Genomic DNA, 17,652 nt, shown 5'->3' with positions numbered 1-17,652 from the left:
CCCCATTGATCACCAATTGAGAAAATGCCTTACAGCTGGGTCTCATGGAGGCATTTCCTCAACGGAGGCTCCCTCATCTCTGATGACTCTAGCTTGTGTCAAGTTGATACACAAAACCAGACAGTACATATAGTTCTCACAACAAACAAACATAGTTACTTAAACGCTGCTTTGGTCTGAGAGAAGTAAGCCACATTCTTGGGTTGTCCCTTTGTTTACCTCCCTAGAGATTTCCATCTTGTACTAAACAAGATTGTGACAGGTAAGCGAGAAAGGGCGCTGGGAGTAGAGAATGGGGAGGTTTGGGTGTACTACAGAGTTACTGCTATTATTCACCTCCGTGGGTCTTTGTTGGGGTTGAGCATATTTAACACATGAGCAGTACTTGGCGCAGAGATGGTGCAGGATATTTTGTCACACTGTGTGAAGATGTGTCGCTGTTTTACCTCGCCTGCCGAAGGCACCTGATTGGTCTATAAAAACATGGGCCGGGCATGGTGGTACCTGCCTTTAATCCCAGCATTTGGGAGGCACACAAATGGATCTCTGTGAGTTCAAGGCCAGCCTGGTCTATAGAGTGCATTCCAGGACAGGCTCCAAAGCTACAGAGAAACTTTATCTTGGAAAAACAAACAAAAACCTGAATGACCAATAGCTAGGCAGGAGAGGTTAGGTGGGACTTGTGGGCACAGAGAGGACTCACGGGGATGAATTTAGGTGCATGAGAGATACCAGTGAGACACTGAGGAAGTCAGATGTACCAAATGGAGGAGAGGGCAAAAACCACATGGCAGAACATAGACGAATAGAAATGGGCTAACTTAAGTTACAAGAGCTAGAGGCAAGAACTGAAGCTAAGGGACAAGCTTTCATAATCAATAATAAATCTCCATGTCATTATTGGGGGCTGGTGATCCCAAAGAAAGTAATCAATAATTTTAAATTACCATGATTGCCGCGTGGTGGTGGCGCACACCTTTAATCCCAGCACTCAGGAGGCAGAGGCAGGCGGATCTCTGTGAGTTTGAGACCAACCTGGTCTACAAGAGCTAGCTCCAGGACAGGCTCCAAAGCTACAGAGAAACTCTGTCTCAAAAAACCAAAAAAAAAAAAAAAACCCAAAAAACATGATTATTAATTTTACTTAGCTGCTTTCCAAATGAATATTAATCATTTAATATTTTGTCATATATTAAGAGTTTATGTATTAATATAAATTACAAATATTTCACATTATGGCTTATTTTTTCTTTTTCTATTCTCCCTGTCCCCTTCCTTCCTCCTTTCCTTCTTTTCCGGTACTGGAGCCTGAGCATCGGGCTTTACACTTGGAACCACATCCTGCCTCCCTCACTATTTCGGTTTAAAATTTTTTTTCATTAAAAACTTGAATCTTTTCCTTTACAGGTATTTATTCATGCACGGTTCTGGAGATCCAAAATCCCTAGAAAGGTGTTGATAGGGTTAGTTCCTTGTAGATCCTGAGGTGAAGATTGTGCTGCGTGTTTGGTAGTTGCTGGTGATCCTTGGCATTCAGCTCACAGCTGAGTCTGATTCTGTTTCCATGCGGCCCCTCCCTGTGTGTTCTACTTTCCTTCTTTTCCAGTATTAGATTTGGGGTTCCCTCCCTCCAAGTGGATCTATTCTCCAACAAGGTCTCATCTTGAAGGTTTGAGTGGACTTAAAATTTTCCGGGGGTGGGGGAGGCTGCTGTTCATCACACAACAGTCTATTCTGTGGCTTCCCAAATTTACACTTTTCATTTGCAAAATATACTCACTCTACCCCAACATCTTCAAAGGTCTTCATCCATTCCAAGATCAGTTATAAACCCAAATTCCCAAATTGTCAATTGAAAAAAAACCCCTCAAATGTCGCCATCTAGATCGGAGGCAAACAAGACTCTGGGCGTGATAATATTTTGTATTTAAAGAAATAGGCTATAAACTGGAATTCAGAAACTTATTTTGTAGGGTCAGTTTCTGGAAGATGATTTGTCTAGTCCTATTTATGAATTACTACTACCACTAGATGCACGAGTGTAACTAAATGTAATAGCGTTTTAACAATTATATATTGAATACCTACTATGTGCCAGACACTCTACTAGAGACCAGCCATTTATCAGTGGGATATTTGTGCACACACGAGGGACTGGGGTGGGGATGGAATGCAAGTCTATGCACAGAATCCACTTACAGCCCATATGCTTCTTATGCAGAAATCCCGAGGGTAATTTTTGACAATATTTTAATGTATTAGTGTTTTGAGTGTACCTGACACCTGAGGTCCAATGTGGGACATTCAACTACTGCATCATGTCAGCTTAAACAATCTTTGACTCGGAGTGATACTGAGTGCCTTTGATCCCAGAACTCTAGAGGCAGAGGCAGGTGGATCTCTGAGCTTGAGGCTAGCCTGGCCTACATAGTTCTAAGCTAGCCAGGGCTACATAGTGTGACCCTATCTCAAAACACAAACAAAAAATGGATTTGTGTGCACGGTGGATTTCAGATGATCTGGTGAGGTTGTGTCCCCTCCGAAATCGTTGGTCAGAGGAACAACTAGCTCTCTCGCCTACAGAGGAAGTTCCACCATTTGCTGTTCTGTTTTCTTCAGCATATGTGACAGACTCCCTGGTGAGTCATTTGAGGTCATGTATGTCTGCCCCTTTCCCAAGTGGCACACCTGTTGTCCCAGCTACACGGGAAATACTTGCTGAGCACAGTATGACTTCCAGGTTGCCCGCACTCTTCCTCGTTCTCTGTTCCGCCCACCCTTGCCACTAGCTTAGAAACTGCTCACTCTTCATTGGGGTGCAGCATTGGTACCCCAGTCCCGTGAAGGCTTCTCTCTGCACTCTCCCATGGTTACCGTCAGCTGCACCTTAACTCTCTCCTCCCATAGGATCTGTCTCTACTTGTGACAGCGTTCATTGATGGTCTTATTTATTGTAAGTTGATTTATTTGCCAAAAGTGTAAATTAATTGAGTTACAGTTCTATTCATGAGCTTTGCACCTAGTAGGCAAATAATAAAATAAATATAGATTTTAAATTGGTTTTGGATTTCACAATAGACAAAATGAAGTATTCCTGATGCTTTAATTCATATGGGAAGTGTTTAATTATTTTGATTAGATATATTCCAGCCTCTAAATATGGAAACATAAGTGTGTTATGAAGATAAGTGAGTAAGTACCGCAGTCATATATAATGCCATGTTAATAAAGTTTTTCTATTTGTTTTAGAAAGTCTTTATTATATGCTATTTTTGGTGACACAGGCTCTCATGAATTTTAGACTGGCTTCAAACTCACTATATAGTTGAAAATGACCTTGAACTTTGTGTGTGTGTGTGTGTGTGTGTGTATTGTGTCATCTTAAATTTTTGTATGTCCGTGTGTGTGCACGTGCACACATGTGCACAAGTCATAGAGTCTATGTGGTGGTCAGAGGACAACTTGGGAGTCAGTTTGGGTCTTCTGCATGTGTGTCCTGGAATTGAATGCAGGGCATCAGATTTGTGCTTCTGCCTGCTGAGCCATCTCACCAGCTCTGCTGGGTGATCTGTGTTGTTGCTTGTTTGCTTGGAGTCAGGGTCGGTAGCCCAGGAGCTGGCCTTGTATGTGCTAACTATGACCTTGAAACTTCTGTTCCTCCTGTCTACTCCCCAAGTCTGTGTCACTGCCTAGTTTATGCAGCGCCCAGGAGCCAAGCCATGGCTTCCTGGTGTCAGGGGAACACACTGCCCCCTGAGCTGGGTCTCCGGTCCTGGAGCTCTCCATCTGTCATGTGACTGCTGCACTCACCTGTTTCCACGCAGCTAATCCTTAGAGAGGCTTTCAGCTTGCTAAGAGCTTCTTCTTGACAGTTATTTAGAGACTTTGGAAATATAATAAATTATGAGCTAACATGATATATTGAGCTTTCAACTTAAGATCTGGGGGAAGACAGCCTTAGCGTTTTTTCTTATTTGAGATTTTTATTTAAGTGATTGTCAAAACAGAAAATGAGTTGAAGAATACTCTCTCCTCTCTTGGGTACGTTGTTATTTTAGCTGTTTAGATGTTTCTTTTCTCTACTGCAGACTCAGTCCTCCTGTTCTTCCGCTGTGCTCCCTCAAGGAAATGCAATTGTCTGTGGACAGATTCTTTAGATTGGAACCATCCGATGTGACCAATGGTTGCTTTCTTTCTATTTTAACAAGAGAGGTAAGGGAGAAAAGTCCCAATGCATGACATACTTTGAAATCAATCGAAAACAACACTCTCTTCACTGGAACCCACTTCGTGACTATTTTGCCATGGTTGCTTGTATTTATACAAATATACATATAGGGTCTTGTGTAGCCCAGGAGCTGGCCTGTGTGCTATGTAGCTAGCTACGCCTTTGAGCTTTGTTTCTCCGGCCTCCACGCCCCAGTTTGTGTCATTGCACCCAGTTTATGCAGCGCCCAGGAGCCAGCCCACAGCTGGAGGGCAGAAGCAGGATCATCGCTGCACAGCGCAGCGCAGCACAGCACAGCACAGCGCACAATCTCCGCTCTCCACAGTCTTTCCTCTTTGGCTTACCCTCCATCCCACTTCTCCCAGCAGTTTGCCAACTGCCCAGTGTATCTTCCTTAGTGTATAAGAAATAAGCAGGGTAATTCTTATGAGGTTTGAAAATGAGGAAGTTGAACTAAGAAAAAAGTTATTTCTGGGGTTTATGTTAGGGAGTAAGGCCTAAAAAACATTTACTTTAGTATGTTTTAATTTTCACTAAATCACTGACAAATATTTAAAATCTGTGCACTGATGGCGGCCCCCGTCCTAACAGCTGCTGTTGTCATTGCAGCGAGACCCATCTGAGACAGTGTCCGTGAAGGATGTTCTGGCCCGAGCTGCCGCCAAAGGTCTACTGGATGGGGTTGAGCTTGGGAAGACATCCAAACGGGAGAAGAAGAGGAAGAAATCCAAAACATCACTGCCCAAAACTCCTGCTAATGACAACAATGGCATCCAAGTGAAAATCACTGAGTTCATAAGTCAAGAAAGTAAAGCAAGTACTTCCCGAGGCGACGCATTAGCAGCTAAAACACCTCTCCCGCCAAAAGCTGTCTCCCAAGTGGGCGCTCCCTCCCAGGTCAGAAAACCCAAGCTTGGCACCAATTCTTTACTGACCACGTTGGTGAAGACTACTTATCCTTCCAGGCCAGAAGAACGGCAGGTGACCTTGAGACGAAGGCCAGAAGGCAAAGTGATTCCTCTGAAGTCCGTTGAGATTGTTTTGCCTCCAGTGATGTTCCCATTCTCGAGTTCCCAGGGAGCCCGAGCTCAGATGCCAGCAAACCGCGTCTACTATCGCTTCGTTGGATCAAAGGCTGGCATGCACAACTATGTTACATCATCAGCACCCAAAAGAGGGGAGAAGGCTAAGGAGGGCACATCTTCCTCCTGTGTCAGGCATCCTAGACCATGGCTTTGACTGTGTGGCCCTTCCTACAGGCTGGCTGGTATTTCTTTCTGTTCAGACACTATTACTGGGGCTTTTGGTCACTTAGTATCTTCCCCTGTGACTTTACCTCCAGAGAATGAAGACGGAGGAGAAGCAGTGATGGAGGTAGCAAGCGAAGGTGTCGTGTCACCAGCTCAGTGCTAATGTGTTTTAGGATGCCCAGTTGCAGATTCCTGGGAGGGAGTGTGGACTAAGCATCTGGCTTCCCTGAAGTAGGCAAAGTGCCTCCCAGCAGGCTTCTCTGCAGACTTCATTGAGGGGCATGGCAGAAAGTCCTCAGATACAAAGAATGGTGTCCTCTCCTGCCTGCCCCAGCTCCAGCCAGGAACCTGACCCCACTCCTTAGCCAGGAAGTTACTGTGCTTGAAACCTCTGGGATCCCAGTTGAGGCCAGTTTTTCCCTTTAGCACCCCACTGTTCCCAAAACAGGGCATGCCAGAAGGTTCTGCAATGGACTGAGCTTTGACTAGGAGTAGGAAGCTCAGTACCAGGTGTGCGCAGTCCAGATGGTCATACAGAAAACAGTGTTTCTGGAGAATTTCCAGAATCCCGAGTAGACTGCACACAATAATCCCTTCCTTCTGTTTATGCCAAACATTGTTGGAAAAAGGACAGTGAGCAAATTTCTACCTAAGTATTCTTGTTCTGAGAAAGAGTTCTTGAACACAAGCAATATATCATTGGAAAAACGCAAAGATTTCTGATTCTATGCAAAGATCAGGTGACACAGCCAAATGTACAAGTCATTTTGATGGCACACAGTGCTCAAACCTTGGTAACTCATTTCTGATGCACAATTGCAATATATTGTAGCACTATGTTAATACATTAAACGTCAATTACTCTTAGCTATATTAACAATTGTCTACCAATATTGACATGATTATCATTTCTGGGTCTGATTTTTTTCATCATGGCAACAGAAATTGTTTGACATTAAATAAAGTTATGACTGAAAATCTTATTTTTAAAGAGGTCTGACACATTTGGAGTTTGAATGTAAAGCTTTATCTTCAGAATTCAGCTGTGGAGAAGCATGAGCGAGTGCCAAAGGCTCAGGTTAGGTGGCAGCGCGTTAGCAGACTGGGCTCTGTGTGCTTCCGCTCCAGTGGTTTTTCCTGGCTCACGTGAAGTGGAAAGGACAAAGGATTGGTGGGGTTCTCATAGCAGTTTTCTTTCAGCCAAAGATTTATATTTTTCATTAAAATCTGTGAGTCAAAAAAATGAGCTGATGCTTCAAGAGGCTTATATTTATATTCCAAAGAATTCTTGTCAGTTATGACTCTTAAAACACAGAACTTAGGAAACAGGCAGAAGGGTTCCTTCCCAGTTTCAGCCTAGCCTGAGCTGAACTGAAAGAGGCTGTCTGGGCCGGGATGCGACTTCATGGTGGAGCCTGTGGTTAGCATGGATCAGGTGCCAGTTTCCATCCCCAGACCTACAGGCCACAACCCCACCTGCTTCCATTGCTTAGGTATGCTACTGAGATATAAAACACGCGGGTCTTTATGTTTCGAGGTGCAGCCTGATTGACCACCATTCAGAGGGGGCTGCCCTTTCAGCCCAGCATTCCGCCTGGTTTGAGATCTTTATTTTCAAGCGTATTTTCTGGGTCAACCCTTTGCCTTATAGCAGCTCAGGGTACTGTCTACTCTCTAGCAGCGAGTGGTTCCGTCGCCACTGGCAGCCACTTCAGAGTCTCCTCACTTGGAGCTCGGCGCTAAACTAGCTTCCTCTCTGCACATTTGAGGAGATTCTCAATGGACCCACTCATCTACTAAGCTTGTGTGCTCTTCTTTGGCAATCTTCTTGGAAAGACAGAATCAATTAATTGCTGGTAAAGTGAGAAGGAAAACAGGATAAAAGCAACATGACAAAACTCTGGTGAAGACTGCTGACCACAGTCTTTCAATTTGCAGTTTACTTTCTTGAGTTTCTTAAAGTGTTGCAAAGTAAAAAAAATCATATACTATTTAAATACCACAGTAAGAGTTTATATATTTTTTTTTCATTTCATTTATTTACTTTGTGGAGCTGGGGATTGAGCCCAGAGTCTAAACAAATTCAGATTTTTACCCAAAACTATTACCAGTGTAAAACCCCTGGGAGCAAGAGGAAATGCCGTTCCTTGAGAGTTACTGTCTTTAGCAGCACAAGGGAAGGTGGGATGTAGTGGCACACATCTGTACACATCTGCAATCCCAGTACTCAGAAGGCTGGGGCAGGAGGATCAGCATGAATTCAAGGCCAGTCTGGCTTACGTAGCAAGATTGATCTCAAAGACAAAACAACACGACACAGCAAATGAACGACTTGGGCAGATACTTTCAATCACTCCTCTTGTGTATCAGGGAGTTAAAACCAGATCCAACGGACTCTCTGCTTACCCCCTTCCATTTTGGATTTAATGCACTGCCCACTTCCATTCCTGATTCTTACAGGAATGAAAGGCAGACTTTGTGTGCATGCTGAAATACCTTAACCCTATGAGACTGCTTACAAAAAATTCCAGTTGACGACTGGATGGGTTTCTGTGTTCAGAACACCAGCTCTTTCCTGACCGAAGAGTAAGGGAAGAGCAATTCCTTAAAGTCACCAGCTCATTCTCACCAAGTGGGAAATGCAAACACTAATGAAAGCAGAATCTTACATTACTAAAATGATTTTTAAAAAGTTTAATTTGAAGTAAGAATAATACAAAAATAAAATAACTACTGTAGAGACACTAGGTTTGCATCTGTTTCTTATATATGTGGCCGTGCTGGCAGATAAACGAGTCAAACCTTGTACGCAGCTACATTTATTCTCACAACATCTTACATTTAAATGTGCAAATGTGGTCAACAGCAAAAGGCATCAAAAAGAAAACAAGATGTCCTTTTAGGAGGAAGTGGCTGATGTGGCTGCCTGGCAATGCTCTCACAGTTGGTGCAAGCAAAGATCTTTGCCTTGAAGTGCAACCCCCCCCCCCCCCCCCCCGCTTCATGGTTCCAAGGCTTAAACTCAGAGCCCTGCACATCTTACGCAAGTGCTCTACCACTGAGCCACACCCCCAGTATGCCTAAACAAGTTCAATTGCTTTCTTACTGGCTGTGAGCATGTCGGATGTTAGGAGGTTAGGTTAAACCTGGCCAACTCGAGAGCTTTTGGCTTGATTAAATTGTGCTAATGTTAGGGAGACATTTTCCCACGTGGTTTGTGAAGTCTTGCGTTGCAATGCTCATACAGGGAGTGTGCCCTACAGTAAGGGAAGCGTTGGGTCTACACGTAAGTGGTCCTGTTCTGAGTGGTTTGTTCTGTGTCCTTCTTAAATGCCTAATGTGTATTTTAAAAAAAGGTAGCAGTGCCAACAGTTGTATCACCAAGAATTTGTTTTAATGGAAATGGGTCTAATGTCCCTTCATGCAGTGAGACAGACAGACAAACAAATGAAACAATGGTTCTAATTAGCCACGGGTGATCCTGAATCCAGGTGGAAACAAAGGGCACGTGGATGGATGTGTAGCTCTTTGATGACGCCACGCAAGTTGTGAAGGATATAAAAACAAAGCACCGCACAGTGCCTTAGTCTATCTACGAAGACATGCCCTTAGCCACAGGCATGTTGGCTACCACGGTAATGCTGCCCCGGAGCACAGGGAAGGTGGGCAGAGCACTCCTACCTAGTTACTTTTAAAAAATAAAAGGAACTTTAAGCATTCTGCCCTTGCTTCTACATATTCCAATAAAAATGTGACTACAAATCATTACAAAACCACCTTGTAGGCAATGTAGTTCACTGAGATTAATTAGACCCAGGTAACTGACGTTATACCCAGGAAAGAGAATACATTAACACAACAATGCGCCATATTTCAGTAAAAATAGAATAAATAAAATAAAAATATTTTAAGCTGTATTTAACAGGTTAATTAAAAAAATGCTAAGACACACAAGGCTTAGTGAACACGGCTGCCTGTTCCCGAATCCCGGATCTAAAGAATGCATAGATAACTGAAGTCACTAAGATCGCAGGCACCCTTTCACAAACAAATGCAAACACACGTTCACACATACTTTTTGGCCATGGCAGAAAGTTGTCTGAATACACTGTTTAACATAATTCATTTTACAAAAATCAACCTGCATTTAGTAGGCAAAGCTACTTTCGAAACAAAACAGCCACAGTAAGAGTTTTTTCCTGTGTAAAGGCTATCATTCCTCTTACTGAGTCCTAAAATTGCATATATAAATCAGTTTGCTACTTAAAGCTAGCTCAGTATTCTTGATCCCGAAAACAAACAAATGTAGGTCTTAAAGACGAACAGGGTTTGGCTGGAGACGTCCTATAGAAACAGGGATTACTTTAGAGTTTTGAAGTGGAGTGCATTAAAACATTTCACCATGAAGCTCAAAATGAGAGACCATAACTGGATTCTGGACAGTTTTTCTCTGGGCACAATAAGGTTTTCTTAACTCAGAAATCTCTCAGATGGCACTAGTTACTTCAGCTAGTATGCAAGTTGGCACCAAGTATTAATGCATTTTTTTTCTCAAGGAACATCACTTTTATTGTAGTGTGTGGATGCTAGAGAACAGTACAGGTTCTCTGCATTTGATGCCATGGGTTTTCTGAGGGACCCGCAGGTGGAACACACTCACTTCAACACAGTCTGTGGCTGCTAAGTGCCACAGTCAGGAAGGTTTCTACACAAGTAATATAATATCTAGAAAAATCTCAGCTTGGGAAGGCTGCTGAGGAACGCAGTCCTGGACTGAGAAAGGACAATGGTCTTAACAATAAATGCCACTGTGGAGATTAACTGGACGTTTTCCTTAACACACTTGGGGATTCTGAAATTGCCTGATAGTATTTTCCTTATCTGTTTTGTGTATGGACCTAGAGTCATCTGTGAAGGGTCTTCCTGACTGTGTGGAAGAGGCATAAGGTGGCAGAAGCTGGGAGACGTGGTCCTGGTTCTGGCTCTCAGGAACTTGGGTGAGATCCTTGGCCACTCAACCTCTTGGTACAAAACCCTGTGTATCTGATTTCTTCAGTGAGTTTGGTACCTTTTCTACCTTGTAAGGCTCGACTGTGATAAAACTGCGGGCATCTGCAGAGCAGCGCAGAAACACAAAGCATTACTTTTATAACAATATTAATTTTGACATTAAAAGTAAACAAGAGTAATAAAAGATTGATCTTTGCAACCTCCTTTTAAAATAATGTCAACGAGAGTCTAAATTTGTGTATCTTTATAGTTAGGTTTCTTAGCTACATAAAAAGAGGCAAGAAAATGATAATTGGGGAACACTATCAAACAATCCATTATTTCTGTGTCTATTGTTCTCAGATAAGAAAAAATTAAATCTTTTGAAAGTAAAATGGAAAAATAGAAGTTTTAAAACATATCTAGTCAAGTCTTAGCAAATTTCTAATATTAAATACATAAGTTCAAGGAAAGTACAACTTAAATTTGTTGCCATGGACACTATATGATGGCTAGACAGCTTTCTGGACAAAAAGCATAGCAAAAGCTTGTGGCAGATAGGGAATCCTAGGAGGGCATTTACCTCCAGGATGTGAACTAACAAGAATCACACAGTGAGAGCTAAAATCATAGTGTGTGACAGAGATATAAATGACATTTCCTCAACTCTAAATTGCATATTAGCTCGTCAAGCTAAGGATGGAAAGTGTAGGAATATTTCATTTTTAGGTGTGGGTGGAGAATGGCCATAGCATACTTTAATTCTCTAGCTGCATTGTACAATGTAAGGCAGAAGTTTGAAATATGTCCCATCCCAAATGTATTATGAATCTTTTAATCTCTCTCTCTCTCTCTCTCTCTCTTTAAATAACCAGTTTGAAAACCATCTGAAAAGAAAGGCTGTTGTTTTTGCTTGATTTTTAATTCCTCAAATTTAGTTTTCTATCAATTTTAAAGTTTTCCTTTTCCCAGCACCCCAAAGACATGAAGAGGTGTCCATGCATCAGAGAGCTCGCTGAGGAAAGTGGCTGGTTAGTGTCTGCACTGATGCCAACAGCCAGTTTTTGTCAACTGACAGGTTCACTTTTATGAAAAACTAAAACCCAAATGTTCTTTTTACAGAAATCCAATGATTATCTGTCCCTCAGGGTCTGAATGTTTTAAAAGCTGAACACAAGGCAAAGTGCCAAGGGACCCCAAGGTTGCTTGGGACCCCAAGGTTGCTTGTGACAGATCCAACCAAGAGGACAGAAAATGAACCTGGGAATCATTCACTCCAAGGATGCAGCATTAAGTTCTCTAGGAAGGGTGTGGCCACATTCTTCGGAGAGTGTGTGAAGTCCTGCTCACAATATTTACAGTAAAAGACCTTCCACTGCTCATGATGGAACTTACGGGAACAGAAAACAAAAACAACTCATGCTTCTTTTCATAGCACATGGTGGTGGCAAGACGCGGTCACATGCTTGTCTTAACACTGTTTGGTTAAGGATGAATTCTCTGGAGACAAAGCATCAGCAACTGAATGGAAGGCCAGCTGTCGGCTTCTTTAGTGTAGACGTTTGCTCTTCAGGTAAAAGTGACAGAATCCCGGAGCCCAGAGCTGCTAGGGCGTCTCCGGGACGGGGCGTTTCTGTTTCAATGTGTCAATGAGCGATAAGACCCCTCGTTTTACATTAGTTGTGACTCTTCTGGTCACTGAGTCCGCTGCTGGCGGGGGTGGAGGTCGGACTTTCTGTGAAGGTGGCCTGGCTACCAAGCACTTCTGATATCGCAACTGGAATAAAACAAACAAGCAGCAATTTAAGTAACAGTATTTCTTCTTGGTTGTTATGTTCAAAAGTTAATGGCCCAACTTCTAAATATAAATCTAGGAGTTCATCACCACCACCACCAACCCCCACCAGCACTATTGCTACCACCACTAGTAATATTACCACCATTACCACCACTAACAACCACTCCCATTATCATTACCACCATTACCACCACCCCCACCCACCAGCACCAGTACCACCCTCCACCACTGAGGTGGGATTCCCCTCTGTATGCTGTGAATATCACTGGTGAATAAAGAAACTGCCCTGGCCTGTTGACAGGAAAGAACTTAGGTAGGTGGGGAAAACCAAACTGAATGCTGGGAGAAAGGAGGCAGAGTCAGAGAGAAGCCCTGTAACCGCTACCAGAGACAGACGTACTGAAACGTTGCTGGTAGGCCATGAACGTGTGGTGATGCACAGATTAATGGAGATGGGTTAAATTAAGATGTAAGAGTTAGCCAATAAGGAACTAGAGCTACTGGGCCAAGCAGTGATTTAAATAATACAGTTTCTGTGTGATTATTTTGGGACTGAGCAGCCAGGAATGAAACAAGCGGCCCTTCCCCAACACACCTCCACCCCATCTCCACCAGTAGTACTATTACCACCGTCACCATCTGGTCTACCACAGCTGCCACTCATCACCATGACTCCTGCCACCACTGCTCCCCGTCACCCCATACTACTACCATTTCTATTGTATGGTGGGGAAGACTGACCCAGGTCCTTGTATATGTGAGGCAAGGGCTCTACCCCTGAGTGCATCAGTCCGGATTCATTTCGTTCTTAATGTGGGATGTTTTAAATTCCAACAGCTGTTTGGCTTCTCCCACCCTTCCTTTCCACCCACTGCTCAGAGTCAATAGCTAAGCAAATAAAAAGGATCATAGAGAGAAGGCATTAACTAAGCTTTCCATCAGACATGTACATCCAGGTAAGTGTTGGTGACATCGCACGATAGGGAGGGTTCAGTCTGCATCCAGGCTGTATTGCTTGTGAGCTCTAGGAACCCAGTCATTGCATTTCTCCAAGTCTCAGTGTCTTTGACTATAGAGCAGTTGAGAACTATAAAGCAAACTGTAGAAAGCCTTAGATAGGCCTAGCAACGTGTATTTGTTCCCCTCCCTGTTTCCTACTGTATGTAATAGAAAATGTTGTACTGAGATTTCAGTTATCTCTTTTATGTTCAAGTATAAACCCTAAGAGATTAAAAAACAAACAAACAAACAAAAAACCAAACCAACACCTACCATTAGCACTGGCAACATGAGCATATCTATCCTTCAGAAATATAGCAACACAGGCCTGCTGAGATGGCTCGGCAGGTAAAGGCACTTGATTTTCAAACCTAACAACCTGACTTTGAGACCAGAAACCCACACTAGGAAAGAACGAACTCCCCAGGGTTGTCCACTGACCTCCACACGTGGCAACTGTGCACTTGCACTCTTCCTCACACACACCATATGCACATAGTCACTAATAAAAACTCCTTTGTTGTTTTTCAAGACACGGTTGCTCTGTATAACAGCCCTGGCTTTCCTGGAACTCGCTCTGTAGAGCAGGCTGTCAGACTCATAGAGATCCAACTGCCTTGGCCTCCCAAGTGCTGTGAGGTGTGTGCCACCACCACCTGGCAATAAAAACTTTTTAAAGAGAGAACTACATCAACATAGCCTGCTTGCTTTTGAACTAGTAGAAAGCTAAGGAGTTCTTCAATGTTAGATGAAAAGGATTGTTTGTCATTTCTTTCTGATCTCTAAAGTCAAGTTAAAGGACTGTTGACCCTTGGCATAGTTATAGCTGCTTCTCCCTCAAACACATGAAAACACTCACCAAAAGATGGGATGGGGGTTCGAATGTTCTCTTATGTCCCACAGATCAGAAAACTCAGTACACACAAAAGGATGGTTTTCCACATGTCTGCTCTACGGAGAACATCTTGCTCGGTCTGCATCGCCAATCACACGCCTCTTAAAGCATCAATCCATCAGCAGGTATGTGTGGCAGGATTAAACCCTGGACTTGAAATTTCAAATAGTAGCTTTGCATGTATATCGTGAATCAAAATTGCACATAACTGATGGAATTCATAAATAAAGAATCCGCTCTGGCCTATTTTAAATTTCATGAAAGTGTCTTCACTTAGGTCTATATAACACAGCTGCAGAATGGGCCTTAAAAGGGAATTCAAAAGAATGTGTCACTACCATATCTCTGATCGTACCAGTCCAGGCATAAGTATTCCAGATGGAGATTGGCATGGATCTGAATGAAGAAGGGTACCCCTGCATTGGGGAGAACTGGATTCAGAGTGTGGTGGGAGCTTAGATTGTACCCACGTGCCTTCTACCACACTGCCTGAGCTACTCCAGCTGGTCACATTAATAAAATTTTTATTAAAAAAGTGTTTTCAAGTGGAAAAATGTTTCTGGGAATCTGGAAAAACAAAACTGTAGCCACTGATAAAACTAATTAGCTAACTGTCATTAGCATTTAAAATGCATAATTAAGAGTGAAAGCCATTCATTTTAGACCCAAACCATCTGTTATGCTCCATTTCAATTTTGTAAAATATCTAGTTTTTTTTCGCTTGACTGAAAGAGCACTTGTTTATTTCCCATAGTCCCTTCCTCCCATCTACACCTGGTTCCCAGGTCCACCTCAGCTCCTGCACTCCCCTGCTCCTCCCCCACAGCCCTGCTCCTGAATACCCAGGCTTGTGAACATTAGCATCCTGTGTGCACAGCACTTAGAGAAAACAGCCCTCCCACTGAGGACCAGTGAGTGGGAACCAGATGGAGTGCAGATCCCAGGTCTCTCTTCCTTCCTTCCTTCCCTTCCCCCCACTCAATAGTCTCAAAGATTAAAAAAAAAAAAAGGGTGTGCATGTGTTTATCATGTGCTATAGGACACACATGGAAGTCAGAGGACAACTTGTGGGAATTGGTCTTTTCTCATATGGGCTCCATGTCTCAAAAATTAGGTTACCAGGTTTGGTAGCAAGTGACTTTACCTGCTCACTGGCCTCAATAGGTATCGGGGGCCAATCTGCTCTTTTCCTTCCTATCCTGTTGTCTAAATAGTCATCAGTGTCCTTCTCCATGGGAAGGCAATAATACCTGAGACAGAAATCGAGAAAAAGAAGCTAGAATGTACAGACCATACCAGATGTCGGGTTTTTTTTTTGTTTGTTTGTTTTTTTGCTTTTTGGTTTTTTTTTTGTATCTGGATTCAGAACTCATTTTGGGGATGACATGACAACTGGCTTGGGTGCGATTTATGATTTCTTGGATTGCGCAAGTAAAAACGAGGCCAAATGCAGCCTTGCAAGACATGGCCTGTGTGAGGAGAGAGAGATGCCAAGAAAACAGCAGAAGGAGCTGGAGATGAGAGCGAAGGAGGAGGCGCTTCCACGGCCACGGCCACAGCCACAGCCACACTGCGGCTGGCAGAGGCAAAGTGGGGGAGAGTCTGTGGTGATGGATCTGCCAGGCGCTGCAAACTTTCACACAGAGGACTGATAATTGTAAAACCTTAAAGACAAACAAACCCATAGAAGCGTCATAGGCGATAGATAGGTAGTTTTTAACTCCACTGTACTTTCACGGAACCGACTGTCTTACGTGTGGTCTGTCATTCACACTGACATACATGTCATTATAAGACACATGAGTCACGTGGCTCCTTTAGCGCAAGAAAGTGTGCAGATTGCCTCCATCCTAAACAAACCAAGCTCGCAGGCCAGCCAGTGGCGTTCCTTTGATAACCCCTCAGCAGACTTTCCTAGTTCCCCACTTTCAGAGTCTTTCTCCCTTTGTCCAATCCCTTCTCAGTCTGGTGTAGTCTCCTCCACTTATAGCTCTTTCCACACTACCATGGGACTTTGGATTTTGTGTCTCTCCCACTACACTGAGCTCCCTGATTCACAGGGCTTTCTGGGTGGGGTCTGTGCAGAGCTCCCGGATCCACACTTGGGGCTCTCTGGGGTCATAGCAGAGCTCCTGGATCCACACTTGGGGCTCTCTGGGGTCGTAGCAGAGGGGACTTCTCCACACAAGGTGAACGCATTGATCATGGCCTCGTTAGCCTCTTCTGGCTTCCTCCTGCCGAGGCCCCTCCTTGTCTCTCTAGTTTTCATGCTGGCGGCCCGGGTTGGTCACTGCATCTCAAGCTGTACTTTAAACTTGCCCTCACGAGGAAACGTCTCCAGGAAGATGGACTGTCTTCCTTTCGGATGGAATACTATTTTAAAACCTACGTATGAGCTGGAAGCGGTGGCACATGTGTATAGTTCCACTGCTGGGAAGGTTGAGAGTTTAAAGACAGTCTAGGCTACAGTGAGTTCCAGGCCAGCCTGAGCTATCTCAAAACACCAAACCCAAATCCAGAAAAACTCCGGAAGCTGGAGATGAGCAATTCCTACGTGGTAATCTTTCCCGGAGAGTCCAACTTTACTCGGTCTTTCACGACAGGGGTCCTGTTTCTTCCACCAGTTCCAGCAACTATCACTAGACTGTGCCCTGGACCTCAGGCTCTGGTGCCTACCTTCACAGCTCCTTTGCTCTGACCAGAAGAGTTCCAGTGTGTGCAAGAAAGGTTCCCAGAGCACATCTGCTCAATGAAGAGATGTTTACGTCTCAAATCAGACATCCTGTGAAGTACCCAGGCCTTGTGAGCCAGCCGCACGTGGCCGACTCTAGTCTGTTACTTACTGATCACTATAAAGTACGGGGCTTTGGGAGTCAGACGTTATCCATCAAATAAAGGATTTCCACTCGAATTTACAGCATCTAGAACAAGAAGGACAGGGAAGGTGGAGCAAAAGGTGGGCTCCCTTACCATGCAGGCAGCCTGGACAGCTTCTGACACATTGGCGGCGTTAGGCTCACACCAGAACACGTGGCACTCAAAGCGCTGGTTCCCAGTGTCCATGATGAAGGCAAATGTGTGGACATCCTTCCCGACACCCATGAAGGACAGAAACCGCACTCGACACTCCACCAAGATTTCCTCTTCGCTCTGTAAGAGACATGGTTCAGCACCCGTGCTCTCTGAAAAGTCAGAGCTACTAGCACAAACGTCACACCTTAAATACTTGAGAATTCCGCTTCTCTGAAAGAATGATAGGAGCCTGGTAGGATTTGCATCTTAGCAGAAAGTCAGAACGTGTGGCTAAGTAGCCACCACTAAGTAGCCCGAGAGGCCACCACTGCCGTGGGTATCTGATCTCACAGTGAATGACCCTGCTGCTGTGGAAAGGGATGTGTGCCCCATTCTCTATCCACTGTAGCCCACATCCGTTCTTTACTGTGGGGGGAAGAATGTCACATAGACTTCTATAGACTGCCCAATGCAGGACCCT

The 17,652-nt window shown here is 44.0% G+C and overlaps 2 protein-coding genes across 13 annotated transcripts in view; one reads left to right on the top strand and one right to left on the bottom strand.

Moving 5' to 3' along the window:
* The window catches only part of Nsun7 (NOP2/Sun RNA methyltransferase family member 7), a 41,457-nt gene extending 34,129 nt beyond the window's left edge, over positions 1 to 7,328 (top strand). For 3 of the 4 annotated variants that reach the window (XM_038325056.1, XM_038325080.1, XM_038325063.1), the window contains 2 exons: positions 4,089 to 4,212; positions 4,838 to 5,545. In XM_038325056.1, the coding sequence (XP_038180984.1) occupies positions 4,089 to 4,212; positions 4,838 to 5,467 (754 nt within the window). In that variant the 3' untranslated portion in view covers positions 5,468 to 5,545. Of the gene's footprint in view, positions 1 to 4,088; positions 4,213 to 4,837; positions 5,546 to 7,299 lie in introns of those variants that run through there. The other variant, XM_038325069.1, reaches the window with a different exon arrangement.
* Positions 7,329 to 8,157: 829 nt separating this feature from the next.
* Positions 8,158 to 17,652, bottom strand: part of Apbb2 (amyloid beta precursor protein binding family B member 2) — a 325,526-nt gene continuing 316,031 nt past the window's right edge. For all 9 annotated transcript variants that reach the window (XM_038324988.1, XM_038325004.2, XM_038325021.2 and 6 more), the window contains 2 exons: positions 17,130 to 17,309; positions 8,158 to 12,244 (listed from right to left, as the gene is read on the bottom strand). In XM_038324988.1, the coding sequence (XP_038180916.1) occupies positions 12,074 to 12,244; positions 17,130 to 17,309 (351 nt within the window). In that variant the 3' untranslated portion in view covers positions 8,158 to 12,073. The remainder of the gene's footprint in view (positions 12,245 to 17,129; positions 17,310 to 17,652) is intronic.

This window comes from Arvicola amphibius, chromosome 1 (genome assembly GCF_903992535.2).
Source record: "Arvicola amphibius chromosome 1, mArvAmp1.2, whole genome shotgun sequence".
Classification (NCBI taxonomy): Eukaryota; Metazoa; Chordata; class Mammalia; order Rodentia; family Cricetidae; genus Arvicola; species Arvicola amphibius.
The sequence above is the reverse complement of the archived record's forward strand: the minus strand, read 5'-3'. Positions and strand labels throughout refer to the sequence as shown.